General features: G+C 40.1%; 2 protein-coding genes across 2 annotated transcripts in view; one reads left to right on the forward strand and one right to left on the reverse strand.

Moving 5' to 3' along the window:
* The window catches only part of LOC107749409 (peripheral plasma membrane protein CASK-like), a 36,402-nt gene extending 25,150 nt beyond the window's left edge, over window positions 1-11,252 (reverse strand). Inside the window, exons 1-10 of the mRNA XM_016564554.1 lie at window positions 11,150-11,252; window positions 9,759-9,864; window positions 8,875-8,952; window positions 8,569-8,693; window positions 6,864-7,041; window positions 6,682-6,793; window positions 5,849-6,337; window positions 2,574-2,747; window positions 2,343-2,426; window positions 517-616 (exon numbers count right to left, since the gene is read on the reverse strand). Of these exons, the coding sequence (XP_016420040.1) occupies window positions 517-616; window positions 2,343-2,426; window positions 2,574-2,747; window positions 5,849-6,337; window positions 6,682-6,793; window positions 6,864-7,041; window positions 8,569-8,693; window positions 8,875-8,952; window positions 9,759-9,864; window positions 11,150-11,252 (1,549 nt within the window). The remainder of the gene's footprint in view (window positions 1-516; window positions 617-2,342; window positions 2,427-2,573; window positions 2,748-5,848; window positions 6,338-6,681; window positions 6,794-6,863; window positions 7,042-8,568; window positions 8,694-8,874; window positions 8,953-9,758; window positions 9,865-11,149) is intronic.
* LOC107749393 (probable G-protein coupled receptor 34) lies at window positions 5,617-7,168 on the forward strand. The gene has a single exon (XM_016564532.1). The coding sequence runs from the start codon at window positions 5,825-5,827 to the stop codon at window positions 6,941-6,943; it is 1,119 nt and encodes a 372-aa protein (XP_016420018.1). The 5' UTR covers window positions 5,617-5,824; the 3' UTR covers window positions 6,944-7,168.
* Window positions 11,253-16,523: the final 5,271 nt, after the last annotated feature.

Below are 16,523 nucleotides of genomic sequence, written 5' to 3' on the forward strand. Positions count from 1 at the left end.
CATGCCTTGTAAAAATTCATAAAAATGTGACTGAGCAACGAGTAACACTGTTTCAGCGCAGATTTTCCTCGCGCTTTGGACTTTGAACCCTGGTTAACAAGCAGATCTGCTGAGAGCTCGTGCAGCGCTGTCAGAATACATGCAATGTACGCGTGTATTAGAAAACATGACGTTCTGCAGTTTATTTAATAATTGTTTAAGGCCATTTCGTGATTTCAATCATCATACAGTAACCAGCAACAATCACCCCTTCCTCTTCTCATCGAAGACATGCGATGCAGTCCTAAACAGTCTCTCGCTGTCGGTGCTTGTAATGATTTTTGCGTCTTTCTCCGGCTTGATGCACTCAGCATGAGAAGGGTTTTCTCTGCGCAGCATGGAGATATGAGACTCTGCAGAGGTCACGGCGAGGCTCCTCAAACTTCACTAGACTTTCAGAGTGACTGATAAACCAGCTGAGATCCAGAAATGACTGGACGGAGCTCCACGAGGTCATTTCCCCGACGGGGGACGTACCTGAAGACGTGGGGTCCTCTGAGAAATCGTGGAGGTCTTCAGGAGGGTCGCCATAGAACGAGTTGAACTTGTGACTCGAGACGGCAGCGAGGACGGCGCCCTGTGAATCACACACACAAACTCATCTCGATTTCATTCATTACACTGTCAGATTCAAACAGGACATTTGATGGAATCATCTCGACGAACCGCAGACGTTTGACATTTGCACTCCAGAGATCTCACAAACATATTAGATCATCAAACCGCACGTCTTCACCTTTACACAGGCTCATCAACACCTCTCTGCTCCAACAGTCACGCACCTGACTACATCTTTGAAGAATCAGAGCAAAACATCCCTCGCTTTCATGTGGCGAACACACTCTGTCAATGAGAACTTAACCTGAAACCAGCAGAACTGCTGCAGAGCTTGATGTGTTTAACGCTCTGACAAATCCATTACTGGATTACTGGATTTTAAATCAATCTACAGAAATGAAATATTTTAGAAACCCCATTTTATATATATATGGTGACCGAGTGAAAAGGTGAAAACGCCTGTGCTTTCTGGTCTATTTAGTTGAAATGGATCTGAAAAACAGCTCAATTTGAGGATTATCACTAGATTGAAACCACAATGATTGTGAATGTGGTGCTGCGAAAGCACCAGGGTTCATTTTCTTGATGACCGTTTTCATCAAGATGATCACTACATAAAAAGCATAACTTTGCGTAAACAGTCGTTTAAATGAACACAAACAGTTGCATTTGGTCTTAAAGTGACAGCAGCCTAATATCCTGCTGCCGTCTGTGTCATTAATGTTAATCAAACAAGAAAAGGGAAAGAGAAAATCACTCACTGCTCTTTACTGAATCACTTTAACAGCAATTCATCGTTAATTTCTATAAATAAATATGTCTGCTTGAAAGAATGAAGAATGCTGTATGCAAATTGTTATAAATAATGCATATATAACCACTGGCCTTTCACTGAAAATAAGACCATGTTCCTGTTTTTGTTTTTACGGAGAAGTGGTTTTGATTTCATTTTAAGATAATAAAGTCATGTTATACGCCACAACAGTGAAATCTGAGTCTGTGTTGCACATTCAAACCTTAATATCAGTCATATTAACAGGTTCACAGATGTGGAGTCTATAATGAGTTTGGAGATTTTAGAGAAAAACCATTATGTTTTGGGTCAACTAAATCTACTGTATGTTTAGTTTACTAAAATGTGACACTGTCTGTGAAAACCCAGCTAAAGTCATTTTTTGGTGATCTACTGTTTTCTATATAAAATCATCCTTCATGAGGTAAAGAACATTCTGTGAAAACGTAACATTGATATCTTTATTACTGACTGAGTAAGACCATGTCAAAGACTGAAATCATAGTGAAATTAATGGTTGAAATCAAACTTTGATGCTTGTTATCTCATAATTAGATTTTGAGACTTTAGCCTGGATTTCACAGAGAGGGTCACAAATATTATGATATTTAGTCTGTAGTCTAAAACAAACAGCTCGGATGTCTAAAATATGACTAAAACTAAATCCAAGTTATGCTGTCGGGGGTTTTTCTTCCTTCCTCTGGTTATGTTCACGGCGAGAACCAGGTTTAGTCATTCAAAATTAAAACTAAATAAGATGCTTAATATTAATTTTCATTTCTACTTGATTAAAAACCTTTTCAGAAGTATCCACAGAATGAAACAAGTTTCTCGCAGTATTATTGTTTAATGGACAGATGGACACTTCGGGGGATTTTCTACGCTGTTGAAAATATGTTGGGCTCTTGTGGCTGTGTGACACGAGGAATTACTGCACGATTACTGTAAATACCTTCAGTTTCCTCCGAGAGTTGAACTTCCTCAGCTGCTCCACCGTCTCGGGCAGGTGGATCTTGTACGAGTAGCGATCTCTCTCCTGCACGACACGCACAAACATGAGACAAACTCAACCCGATACCATGCTTGAATGTCACAAACAGGAAGTGACTTATACAGGAGGAGAAATGACAATCAGTTTAATTTTGAAGACAATAGCAGCAGGAGGGAAGTTAGCGTGCGTGACCTTGAGCCAGGGATGGTTGAGCGCCTCATAGACGGTGATTCTCTCGGCCGGGTCCAGCATTAGCATGCGTCGCACCAGGTCTTTAGCGCTCTCAGAGATCTGACTCCACTGCCGTGGGTTCATCTGACAAACAAACACACCGCTGAACCACACAAACACTTCATCCAGCTGCAGTTATATATGTGACCCTGGACCACAAAACCAATCATAAGGGTCAATTTTGTGAAATTGAGATTTATACAACATCTGAAAGCTGAAAGCTAAGCTTTCCATTGATGTATGGTTTGTTGGACAATATTTGGTCGAGATACAACTATTTGAAAATCTGGAATCTGAGGGTGCAAAAAAATCTAAATATTGAGAAAATCATCTTTAAAGTTGTTCAAATGAAGTTCTTAGCAATGCATATTACTAATCAAACATTAAGTTTTGATATATTTACGGTAGGAAATTTACAAAATATCTTCATGGAACATGATCTTTACTTAATATCCTAATGATTTTTGGCATAAAAGAGAAATGTATAATTTTGACCCATACAATGTATTTTTGGTTATTGCTACAAATATACCCCAGCGACTTAACACTGCTTTTGTGCTGCAGGGACACATATGATATTTCTATCTCGTTTCCAAGCACAAATATCTAAAATATATTAAAACAAGATTCCTTTACTTGAGATGCACAATGACAGAAGATAAGAAGTCTTTCAGCATAACACAAGAAGAAATATCAGCCAGTGGGGTAGATTAAATGTGAAATTAAATTTCTCTATTATTTAAAAACAAAGTTTCTTTTTCTGACCCCATTGGCAGATATTTTTTGTTGTTTTAATCAAAAACTCGGAATCTCTCAGAAAACAAGTCTTCTTATCTTCTGTCATTAAGTGAATTGATTTAAGGATTTTTAGATATCTGCACTGCAGAAAACACACTGCAAAAAAAAAAAGATTTTCTTCCTCAGTATTTCTGTCTTGTTTTCTAGTACAAATATCTAAATATTCTTGAATTGAGATACATATACTGGAGAAGCTAAATGATTTTAGATATTAAGGGCCAGTTGCATAAACAGTCACCATGTTAAGACTGTGTCTTAAGAACTAGTTTGACTAACTAGCAGTTAACCAACTGGTCATCAGTCTAACTTTTTTTTGAGATTCAAATTTGATCAATCTACGTTTTTATGTAACTGACTTTAAAAAGTTTAAAGTTTAAGACTAGTTTAGCAGCTTTTGTAACTGGCCATAAGTCGTTTCCTAAAAAAAATGTATCAAAATTTTGCTAGATTTTGTTTAAAACAAGAAATAATATCTGCCAGTGGGTTAAGAAAAATAATCTTAATTTAAAGGGAAAACAAGACTATTTTTCTTGCCGCATTGGTAGATATGTTTTCTTAATTTAAGAAATAACACTTCATTTAGACACATTTTTCAGAAAACAAGACTTAATATCTCTGTTATTTTGCATCTCAAGTAAATATATCTTGATTTAAAAATGTTTAGATATTTGTATTAGAAAAAGAAAGAAAACCATTTGTTTGCAGTGCAAGCAAAAACACGGAGGAAAACGTCCCTGTCTGCAGTGTTTATAGGCAGATCCATGCTCAGACATGGAACCTCAGAAGTGCCTGATCAAGTGCACTACATAGGGAGCACAGACTCTACATAGACTCATAAGATTTAATCCATACGTCTCTGTATTGCATAAAACAAAATAGCATTGTCTATTCTCTCAATGCTAGATGTTCTCCGGTCGTCACAAAGCATTCTATCCCTTCTCCACATATACACACTACCAGTCAAATGTTTTTGAACAGTAAGATTTTTAAAGTTTTTAAAGAAGTCTCTTCTGCTCACCAAGCCTGCATTTATTTGATCAGAAATACAGCAAAAGCAGTCAGATGAATAGAAATTTCAGAAGAACAGCATTTATCTAAAATATAAATCTTTTGTAACATTATACACTATACCGTTCAAAAGCTTGGAGTCAGTATATATATATATATATTTTTTTTTTAGTTTGAACGACTCAAAACATGCTAAATGTAAAAAAATAAACCACTTTTAGCATGCATCGATGAAGGTCCTCATGAGTGTTTATGTGCGAAGCGTCATGCAATCATTTCTGAAATGTCAGCAGTCGTCAGACACACAGAATTATGATTAATCAAGCTTTAAATGAACATTTTTAATTTTACTATTTACAGCAAAAAAATCTAATAATTATCAAAATGAAATCCTTTGCATTACAAATACATGCAAAAAATGTGAAAGTAATTTCTTAGCAGACGGCTTCATTCAGAGCAACATACAAATTAATATAAGCAGAAGTGGTTTACGAAAAAACCACACTAGAGCAGAAGAGCACAACAAAAGTGCTGGTTAGTGAGTCGAATGTTCCCGGTAATGATGTAAAACGAATGACTGAACTATCTCCAGCTGTAAATTAGATGTGATTAGATTCAATTTTATTTTCACTGTGCAAAATACAAGTATGTATATGCAATGTGCAGAGTACATATATGTGCATTAAATATCATTATGGTTTTCTATAAAGTGAAGGTTATGAGATGAGCGCAGCTGTAGAATGAGCCACTCTACACTCTTAAAAATAAAGGTGCTTCTAAAGCTTCTTCACAGCGAAGCCATAGAAGAACCATTTTTGGTTCCACAAAGAACCATTCAGTCAAAGAACCATCTCTTTCTTATGTTTTTTTAATCTGAAGAACCTTCTTTCGCCACAAAGAAGCCTTTGTGAAACAGAAAGTTTCTTCAGATGTTTAAGGTTCTTTATGGAACCATTTAGACAAAAAGGTTCTTCTAATCTATGGCATCGTGAAGCACCTTTATTTTTAAGAGTGTACAGTTCTAAAACACACATTCATGAAAGATGCAAGGAGAGTTTTATTCAAACACATGCTCATCCAGAAAAGAGCTGCGAAGCAATTCCAGCTTTCTTTAAATAATTTAACAAAGCTAAAATGATCTGGAAGGAAGGAATGGAAAATCGGTTCCCCGAGAGCAGCTCCTGGGACGTTTGCCTGACCATGATTTACACTCTTCCTTCGGAGCCAGAGTGTTCTCTCATTTCATTTTCATTGGGCTGAGATGGAATTTTCCCCTGTTGTTCAGTACAGTGAATTAAAACGTGTCTGACTCGCTGTTTCTCCCCCCAGAGCTGAAGACTCGAGCAGAAAGACTTCACCCCGATCGCTCACAAGGAGATAAAAACACAAGCATCCTGCCGAACACGATGAGCACCGTCTGGCCGACTGACCGCTTCACCAACCACACCTTCAGCAACCGCTCGTGTCCTCTGGAGGAGGAGAACCTGCGGCTCCCGCTGGCGGTGCTCTACTCGCTCATCTTTCTGTTCGGTCTGGCAGGAAACCTGCTGGCTCTGTGGGTCTTCCTCTTCCTGCACTCGCGCAGAAACTCCGTGCGCGTCTTCCTCATCAACGTGGCGCTGGCGGACCTGGTTCTGCTGGCGTGTCTTCCCTTCCGTGTGCTGTACCACGCTCAGGGGAACGTGTGGTCGCTGGGGCCGCGCATGTGCAAGGCGGTGGGCAACCTGTTCTACATGAACATGTACGTCAGCATCACCCTGATGGGTCTGATCAGTCTGGACCGCTATCTGAAGATCATCGGCGTGCGGGGCTCTCAGAGGGGCTGCGGGCTGCGCTGGCTCAGGGGCAGCCGCTGGAGTCTGGTGACCTGCGTTCTGCTGTGGAGCGGCTCTCTGGTGATGGTGGTGCCTATGATCGCGCTGGCCGAGGGCAACGAGGAGCCGGGGAAGTGTTTCCAGTACAAGCAGAGAAAGCACGCTAGAGGCAAAGCCTACTTTAATCTGTTCTTGGTGGCGGTGTTCTGGATGGTGTTTGCAGTGCTGCTGGTTTCATACGGACGGATCGCACGCAGACTTCTGCGAGCATCGCAGGACAAACCGGACCTGCCCAATGCCTCGCGCTACGCACGCACCGCTAGGAAATCCTTCGTGGTTCTGCTTCTCTTCACCATCTGCTTCGTGCCGTATCACGCCTTCAGGGGCTTCTATGTTGCTTCGCAGCTCCGAGATGTTAGCTGTGAGACACGGCGGCTCATGGACCTCACCAACGAGCTCATGCTGCTGTTCTCGGCTCTCAACAGCTGCTTGGACCCCGTCATGTACTTCATGCTCTCGGGCTCGGTGCGCAAGGCCACCACTCGGGCCTTATCGCAATTCCTACGCTTGCACCAGGAACCTGCGACGACCAACAGCTCGACCACGGAGTTTCGGCGGACGTCTGTGTCACACGCCTCCAATGCTCCGGTGCTGGTCACATCCAGAGGCAGCCTGGGACTCATTACGACGACCCTCCGCCTTCAGCGGTGACGGAGAGTCCTGTCCGCAGATCACGGCTCTGTCAAACTGATCGAGCTGCACCGTGAGACGAAAGAGTTCACCCACATACTTGCATGGGAAAAGACTCACTGGTGTGAAACAATGACTAGCTTGAAAAGTCTGCGTGGGAAAGTTCTTGAGACGTCACTTCGAGGGGGGCATATGAGGGATTTATGGCTGGACACAGGAGATTGCCACACATCTGGTCTGAGATTTGAGATCTCAAACTCATTTCAAGTACAACAGATGAACACTGACTGGATGAAGGCCGCCTCCTGCTGGAGAAAGAGAGTTACTGCACCTCCTTTCAGCATTTTACAGTGGACTGTTCCTTCATAAACCAGAGCTGTGCAAAAGGAACCGCTGCCACTCCTCATGTAAACCACTGGCCAGTGATAGTTTGATTTCACACAGCATGTTCATCTGTAAACACAGCAGCTGCTGAGTCAGTGATCTCATGAACTTCAGACGCAACCGAGCTGTGTCCAGCTGAAGCGCCAATCTGACAATAACCCCACTTTAATCACAGATGGACATTAGACGGGGTTCCTGACGGTGCAGCTCATGTCAGCGGTTATCTGTGACCACGAGCTGTTGAAGATCACCGTGACATGACTGACTTCTCAACTGTTTCTAAATTCACGTAGCTCAGACTGTAGAGTAACACCAGTCATGGGTTTGATTCCCAGTGAACGCACGAGTGAAAGTGTCTGCCAAATGCATAAAAGCAAATGTCCTTTTTAAAGTATATTAAACAGGGGAATAAAGCATTATTAAGAGTGTTTACAGTTTGTTTCTCACTTAACACTGATATTAATAACTGGCTCATGGCTCAAAAAAATGCAACAAAGAAAAGGACACACATGTTTTGCCTAAATTAACTCTAGGTTTATTAACAAAATAGAAAATAAAACTAAAGTGTGCTAATGTAGTCACGAGTCAGAGCAGTAATGTAGAGTAAAGTGCATTGATGGAGCGTAACGTGCTGTAGCAGCGATGTAAAACCACAAAGTCTGCGAATAAAAATGCAACTCAAAGAGTGGTAAATGGCTCCTTTTAAAGAACACAAGGTGTGTGTGATGAAGCCATTTACAAAGGAATCGTCCATCTACCCTACAAAACCCCAGGAAGAGCCTTAAGTGTACTTCACTCTTTTATCAACACTTGAATATAGGTAGGTTTCATAAAAAATGCATAATTTTGAGCAAAAAGGTGAGAAAATCACATTTTTATCAAAAACTACATCTGGATAATATTCAGTACGATTATCAAAGCATAAATCCAGTAAATCACTTCACCTCCCAAGCTTGCACAGACATATACCACTTCCTGGATCAACATTTTACTCCGTAACATTTTGCAGTTTTCATTTATATGCTGTCTATTGCTGATGATTTTCATATGCATCTGTTTGCATAAGAGATGGCTCGTTTCTCCGTCCTGTTCACCTGTGTTTTTGTTCGAGAGGTTTTGTACTCGTTCAGAAGATGCGTAATAGCGCCCCAGAGTGTATAACAGTGAAAGCACGGAAAGCCGTAAAAACCCGTCTTTGGCGGGGAAGCGTTTTCTTGTAAAAGTCGAGATAACTCGCCAATGACGGGGAAAGAGTTAAAAGCGAAAGTCACAGGTTAGGGTTAGTGAGCAGTAATCATTTAAGACGAGTCTCACCTTGACGTCTCTGTGAATGACGTTGTTATCGTGGCAGTAGCGCAGAGCTTCAAGTATCTGTCGCATGTAGTGACTGAGAACACAAACAACACACAGCCTGAGCACAAATCTTCAGCAGCGGGAGTGTGTGTGTGTGTGTGTGTGTGTGTCTGTGTGTGTGAGAGTGTGTGTGTGTGTGCGTGCGTGCGTGTGTGTGTGTGAGTGTGTGCGTGCGTGCGTGTGTGTGTGTGAGGTGAACAGGTAGTGATTCTCACCTGGACACAGCCTCGCTGTAGACGAAGCCGGCATCGGCCCTCTTCACGATCTCGAAGCACAGATCAGCTCCATCCATACTGCACACAGACACACGCGGTTTAATAATGCGGCGGATGAATTTAAATGTGAGAATGATGAAGAAACATTGTTTAAAAACTTGTGGATGCTTGTCAGAAAAGTTGAAGCAGTTGAGTTAGTGGCTTACAGAGCAACAACACAACTTGTTTTGTTTTCTAATACAAGTGTGATTATTTTGAGTCCGCTGTGTGAATCTGTTTTTACACTGATATCAGACTGATTCATTAAATTTGATATGAATTATCTGATCTTTTGAAAATAGGAGTTTATTCACTGGAATGTACAAAAATAGGCATTAGCACATGACCATTTGTGAGCCTGGAGCACAAAACCAGTCTTAAGTGTAAATATTTTGAAATTGAGATTTATACATCATCTGAAAGCTGAAAGCTTTGGCTGAGATACAACTATTTGAAAATCTGGAATCTGAGGGTGCAACAAAATCAAAATATTGAGAAAATCATCTTTAAAGTTGTCCAAATGAAGTTCTTAGCAATGCATATTACTAATCAAAAATTAAGTTTTGATATATTTATGGTAGGAAATTTACAAAATATCTTCATGGAACATGATCTTTACTTAATATCCTAATGATTTTTGGCATAAAAGAGAAATTGATAATTTTGACCCATACAATGTATTGTTGGCTATTGCTACAAATATACCCCAGCGACTTAACACTGCTTTTGTGCTCCAGGCTCACATTTGATAAACAATTTTTCCATTAAATCTGAATTTCATTGAACAGCATGACTGTGATATGAAATGGCTCATGTTTTATTTATAAGATCCCACAGACACTTACAACTCAAAGACCATGTAGAGCATCCCGTCGGAGCTGTAGGTCTCCAGCAGCTCCACGATGTGAGGATGTTTGAGCATGTGACAGATACTCGCCTCCCGCTTCAGATCTGACGGGGAACAGACTGAAGATCAGTAACAGATTCATCACCTTACTGAAGATGAAGATGAGAGGCATCAGTGTGACTAGACAAACGTGTGAGATCATGAGCCTGACGTCACGAGATCACACCAGCCGCCAGCAGAGGGAGCCGTGGAGCGTCTCATTCACACACACACACACTAGGCCTGTCTTGATGATTAAATAATCTAATCGCGATTATTTAATCTAACCACGGTTGTCTATTGTGCTTTTTATAGACACAAGGGGGAGTCATACACCATTATGATCATCAAGCATTATTTAATGATAGAACTTTAGTAATTAGAATTAAAACTTGGTAACCATGTATGAATGCATATTAGTTATTTTAACTGAACTTAGGACTGGTGGTGCTTAAGATATTGATGGTCATTCAGTGTTTCTGAAAAAAAAAAAAAAGAGGGAAAAAAAACGAACAATAATACTGATAATAATACTACTACGAATTCTACTACTAATAACAATATAAAACGCACTCCGGATTAATGAGCTGCTGGGGTCATGAATATTAATCACGGTGTTAGCGTTCGCTTGAACTGATTTGCTGAATCAAAACAGGGACGGTAATAGATGAATGCCAGCCAATGAGGTTGCCGTTTGCGCATTAGCTCCGCCCACTATCGAAGAAACAGGCAGTATCTTCTGCTTGTTCTTAAAAGCTGATTTCCAAATGAACTCCATTATTTTGACAGAAAAATACAATAAAGAACATGGTTTCCATGTAGCGCATCGATTCAGCGTGGTGTGTAAGACTCTCGCTCTCTTTCTCTAGAGTTTACGGTGCGTCAAATACAGGTGCGCTGCACATCCATTGAGCTGAACTGAAAAACAGCACAGATCTCTGGACGGAGAGAGAAACTCTGAAGCGCTCAGTCAGAGTGAAAATACATCTGTGATAAACTTGTACTTAACCTCCTACTTACACACTGGCCAGTAAAATCTGAGAATTTATTAGCAAGTGGCGAATGTTAGACATCAATTAGTCGCATATGTGAGTGATTTACTGGCGTTGTAGAGGGTTGTTATGGAGACGTTTATCATCACGTTCAGTGACTGAGGGATTCAGCCGCAGGAAGTGCCCGATTGTTTGTATTTTTACAAATATTCTCAGTGGTAAAACACTCGTCCTCGTCTGATGCGTGTCTGTCTGTTTGCTCACAGATGGCTCACGGATGAAGCCAAAGCTCGGAGCTCCGGCAGCCCAACGGGCAACAACACAACACACACACAAACCCTCTGAACACACACATCACCCACAATCCTTTTGGCATGACGCTGGTATCCATGACCAGGCCGCATGGAGTCTGTAAGAATCCACAGACGGTCCACAGATTCCCACCGAAACCAGACGGCCATCAGTCACGCCCTGCTGAACCCCGATCTATCAGCCTCCAGAGTTACCCACAATATGCCAATTAGAGTGGTGTACAGTGTGTGTGTGTGTGTGTGTGTGTGTGAGTGAGAGAGAGAGAGAGAGAGAGAGAGAGAGAGAGTGTGAGTGAGTGAGTGAGTGGTATTTTCAGCATCATTACTGCAGTCTTCAGTGTCACATGATCTTCGGAAATCATTCTAATATGCTGATTTGCTGCTCAAGAAACATTTCTGATTATTATCAATGTTGAAAACAGTCGTGCTGCACAATATTTTTGTGGAAACTTTGATACATTTTATTTTTCAGGATTCACAGATGAACAGAAAGTTCAAAAGAACAGCATTTATTTGAAATAGAAATCTTTTGTAACAGTATAAATGCATTTACTGTACAAGAGTAATATGTTTGTGTCATAATTTCTTCAGGTTAAACTGAACTTTTATTTAGACAGGATGTAGTGAAGATCTTTGAGTTTCTGTGTCTATTTGACAATAGTTTTCTCAAATGAAACGGTGAAGTGACTCTCAGAGCAGCTCTAAAGATGAAGCTCATGTGTTCATATTGAGTGACACAGACGAGCGTCACGCGTGTTTCAGTTTCAGTAGAGCAAACCTGCGGCGCTCATTCACACTTCATATTTCACACTTTATATTTCAGTCTTTTTGTGCTTTAATATTCATAGACACTAATCCATTTCGCCATATTTTATTGCCATATCAGTTTTGCCAGATTCCAGATACATTGTGTTATGCTGTAAATCCCATTTTTATGACTGGATTCCACGATTCCATCCACATTTTCCACATGGCGGAAATAATAGAGGCCTAATATACATATATATCTCACACACACACAGGGTTATTCTGAGGAAACCATAACCACACGCCTGCAAATGAAAGAACAGAGACACACGCCTATAAAACACACACACACACTCGCACACACACACACACACACACACACACACGCACACTCACTCACACACACTCACTCTTACACACGCACACACACACACACTCACACAAACTCACTTTTTTTTTCTCAGGTCTGTTCAACCCTGATGTTCAGTACACCGGCACTACAACAGTACCAGAGTAAAAAAACATTTACCATAGTACAGTATTACGTAGCTGATTTGTACAGATGACAGTGTGCCGTTATTCAGCAGATCAGACAGTAGGGCTGGGTATAGAGTTCGATACGTTTTAGGCACCGACCGAATTGCCTCGATACCATCGAGTATCGAAAAACGTCTCGTCGTTCGGTAACAAATTTTGATACCTAAGGGGTAACAGCGTCACCGGTTACACTCAGAGATGTGGCGCACACGCGAGGCTGTAGTGCGAATGCGTCCCAGCCCCCTTAGATGTAAGGCTACATTTACACTGGTGCGTTTTTGTTTTAAAATTAAAACTATCCTCGTCATACTGGCGTTTCCACCGTGTTTCAAGCCGGCTTTCCACTATCTACGACAAGCGACAGACCGGAAGTCATTCATTTGCAATGGAGAGTAGCGCGGGAGCTGCGTGGAGCTCCGATCATATGCAGATGTCCATTCATACTAACGTTACACGACCGAAATTGTTCAAATTGATTTCATAAAATTGGTATCGAAAAAAGTATCGTCCAGGAACCGGTATCGAAGTCAAGGTATCGGTATCTAAAATTTCTGAACGATACCCAGCCCTATCAGACAGTGAACTTTATCAAATAATCTAATCTAGACAATCTAGTAATTAATCTAGACAACTATTGAACTCAACACTTTCACTTTATTCTGCTTTCTTTCCTAAAAAGGGAAGTGAATTATATTAACAGCACACTTATGAGATGAACCACAGATTGCTGAACCAGTCAGCCGGGTTGGTCATGTGTTAACTAGTGTGTTTCATGTTGTTTGTTACTGAGCCGACTCAAAGCTCCAGACGTACAGCAGAGACTCAAACCCACGACCTTCACTAGCGGCCTGATGATCCGCATGAACATCTGATAGTCTGATGTTACTTCTAATCTGATATAATCTAATCTTTCAAACCACATTGTGACTAAATAAATATAAACAGGTAAACAAGTAAGGCAGGTTACTCTGATTTAGTTTCCATGTGTGGAAGCTGCTGACAGGCAGTAAATGAGATCGACTGAGAGACTTTAGAGCTGAAACACTGTCCTGTATGAAAGAATCACACCAAGCACCTGCTGAATCCCTTAATAGACGTCAATACAAACACTTACAATGACACTTCAGAAGACGGCCTCGATTAAGATGCAAAAATATCTTCAGAGGAGAGATCTGGAGAACCGGCGTGTTTGGCTGACCTCAAAACATCTGGAACAAAGAGACGCTCGAACACCTGAGAGAGACTGTGATGCTGAGAAACGCTGCGTCAGCAGATTCATGAGAAATCAGGATGTCCCAGCATTCCCTGTGAGCTGAGGAACGGCATGGAGAGGAATCGAGCAGGTCTACCGGAGTAAAGTTCATCTGGAGTCTAGAACGGTTCACATACGAACAAAAACCGGCCTGATGACTGCAGTGAAGAGCTACTGGTCTAACCCAGGGGTCTTCAACTACAATTGCTTGAGGTCCAGTAATGAACCCTCCTCACCTGCCGGACAACTATATACCTAAAAACATGAATTAATGGTTTTGGCCATTTGGAAAAAGTTTATAGTGCCCTATTGTTCAAAATGTTGAAATTGAGACTTTTGGACTTATTTTTTCACTGAAATAAATGTTTTTGTAATTACACAGAGTAAAGTACCGAAAAAAGATACCGTTGGGTACCGGCACCGAAATTCAGGTACCGTACCGGTTAAAATGTGAACGGTACCCAACCCTAGTTGTGTTGTGTGGACGGAGATCGTTTCTGAAAAGCTGTGAAAACGCCAGTGTAGACGAGGATCGTTTTCATTTTAAAATGCCGTTTTTTTTTAAACAGGGTCTGAAACTGCAGCTCATATTTATTCAATTAAATCACAGCCTTTTGAAGTTTAATCGTCACATTAAGCCACGTCGCAATTCTCGTCTTTCCATCCCCAAATTTAAGACCTCTCGAAATCATAAGGCTTTCTTGTACCATTTAAGTCTTTTTATGGCCTTACATTTGATACAACTAAATTCAAGACTTTAAGGACTCGTCAACTTTCCTAATTAGGGTTGGGAACCGAGAACCGGTTCTTATTCAGAACCGGTTCTGTTTTTTTTAAAAGAACCGGAACCGTGAGCAATTTCTAAGTTTCGGTTCCGAAAACGGTTCTGGTGTGACGCGTGACCAAGCGCTGTGAGCAGCCTTGCACCGGCTATTCCCTTAAAGGATGTCACAAACCAAATAACAGAAACGCCGCCCTGCCTCTTTAATTACTGAGCACACTGATACCCATGACGCGCACTCCACAGACGCGCCGCGTCTTTAACTGCCGAACACATCGTTTCCCACGCCTGTACGCGCACTCGCGTCTTTGATAACTGTGCACGTTGTTTTGTCTGACTGTACATGTACCGGCAGCGCGCAACTCCTGCCGCCACTAAATTACATTATATTTGTCCCATATTGTCATTAATATACATACTGACTTCAACTTGGACCACTAAATAAATAAACTATTGTTATGTAAGTATGAGGGTTAGATTATTTAGTGTACAGGTAATTTCAAGAGTGATAAACAAAGTGATGGAAAATATTTATTTTCATGCATTTTAAATGTTTAAAAATGTGGAAACCACTCATTGCATCACACCATCCCCTGACTGCATTATTATTTGTAAAACAGGGGCTTTATGGAGTGTGTGTATACATGGTTATAAGTATAACAGTTAATATTTCATTAATTTAGGGAAATTAACAAGTGTCTTAGCCCTCAAGGGACTATTTGGCCAACCAACTTATTCCTGCTTGAAAAGCAAAATGTTATTGATAGTGTAAAAAACATCAACTTTGAAGCACATGTGATTGATGGACTAACATACATTACTTACTAGGGCTGCAACAAACTATTATTTTGATAATCGGTTAATCTAACGATTATTAGTACGATTAATCGACTAATCGTCGATTATTTCGCTGATTAATCAGTAGACTTTGATTGATTATTCAGCGTTTGTAATTAACTAAAATATTGAGTTATACATATTCTAACAAATAAATAAAGGTAATCATTTCAGCTTTTGAAAATCATATTATGTAATTACAATTATTATACAATTAATTTATAAAAATAAATGTATTTGGCACAAAATGAGATGACAGACAGAGAAACTCTCTCATTCACCATTTAGTTAGCCACATGAAAAAGTCACTGAATGACTTCATTCTGCCTGACATCTCCTTTTGTAAGTCATATGGATAAGAAACAAAATAAAGGTAAGAGATGAGACGTTTTATTTTTGGATAAACTATTGTATTCACAACATAATCTCTCTTAAAATACCTTATGATAATCAAAACAGTCCTGAGCTAGATCAAGCTTTGATCTCTGCAAACCAAACTATCACTTTAATGAAATAATAGTTTTTCCCACTAATAAACAGATTTTATCATTAGCTCGCTCCACACTGGAGATCTGCTTTATAACAGAAAATCAGGTTGTAATTCTAACTGAAAGCGACACTGACTCTGGTTTTTCATGTTTAATACTGTAAAGCTGCTTGATTTAAGGCTATCTATTGCATAAAGTACTATATAAATAAATGTGACGTGACGTGACTTCACTGGAGTACTGAACTGCAGAGCTCGTGCAAACATCCACGTTTAAAAATGTGGAAACCACTCATTGCATCACACCATCTCCTGACTGCATTATTATTTGTAAAACAGGGGCTTTATGGAGTGTGTGTATACATGGTTATAAGTATAACAGTTAATATTTCATTAATTTAGGGAAATGAACAAGTGTCTTAGCCCTCAAGGGACTATTTGGCCAACCAACTTATTCCTGCTTGAAAAGCAAAATGTTATTGATAGTGTAAAAAACATCAACTTTGAAGCACATGTGATTGATGGACTAACATACATTACTTACTAGGGCTGCAACAAACTATTATTTTGATAATCGGTTAATCTAACGATTATTAGTACGATTAATCGACTAATCGTCGATTATTTCGCTGATTAATCAGTAGACTTTGATTGATTATTCAGCGTTTGTAATTAACTAAAATATTGAGTTATACATATTCTAACAAATAAATAAAGGTAATCATTTCAGCTTTTGAAAATCATATTATGTAATTACAATTATTATACAATTAATTTATA

The sequence above is a fragment of the Sinocyclocheilus rhinocerous genome, unplaced genomic scaffold (genome assembly GCF_001515625.1).
Source record: "Sinocyclocheilus rhinocerous isolate Xijiao unplaced genomic scaffold, SAMN03320098_v1.1 scaffold79, whole genome shotgun sequence".
Lineage (NCBI taxonomy): Eukaryota > Metazoa > Chordata > Actinopteri > Cypriniformes > Cyprinidae > Sinocyclocheilus > Sinocyclocheilus rhinocerous.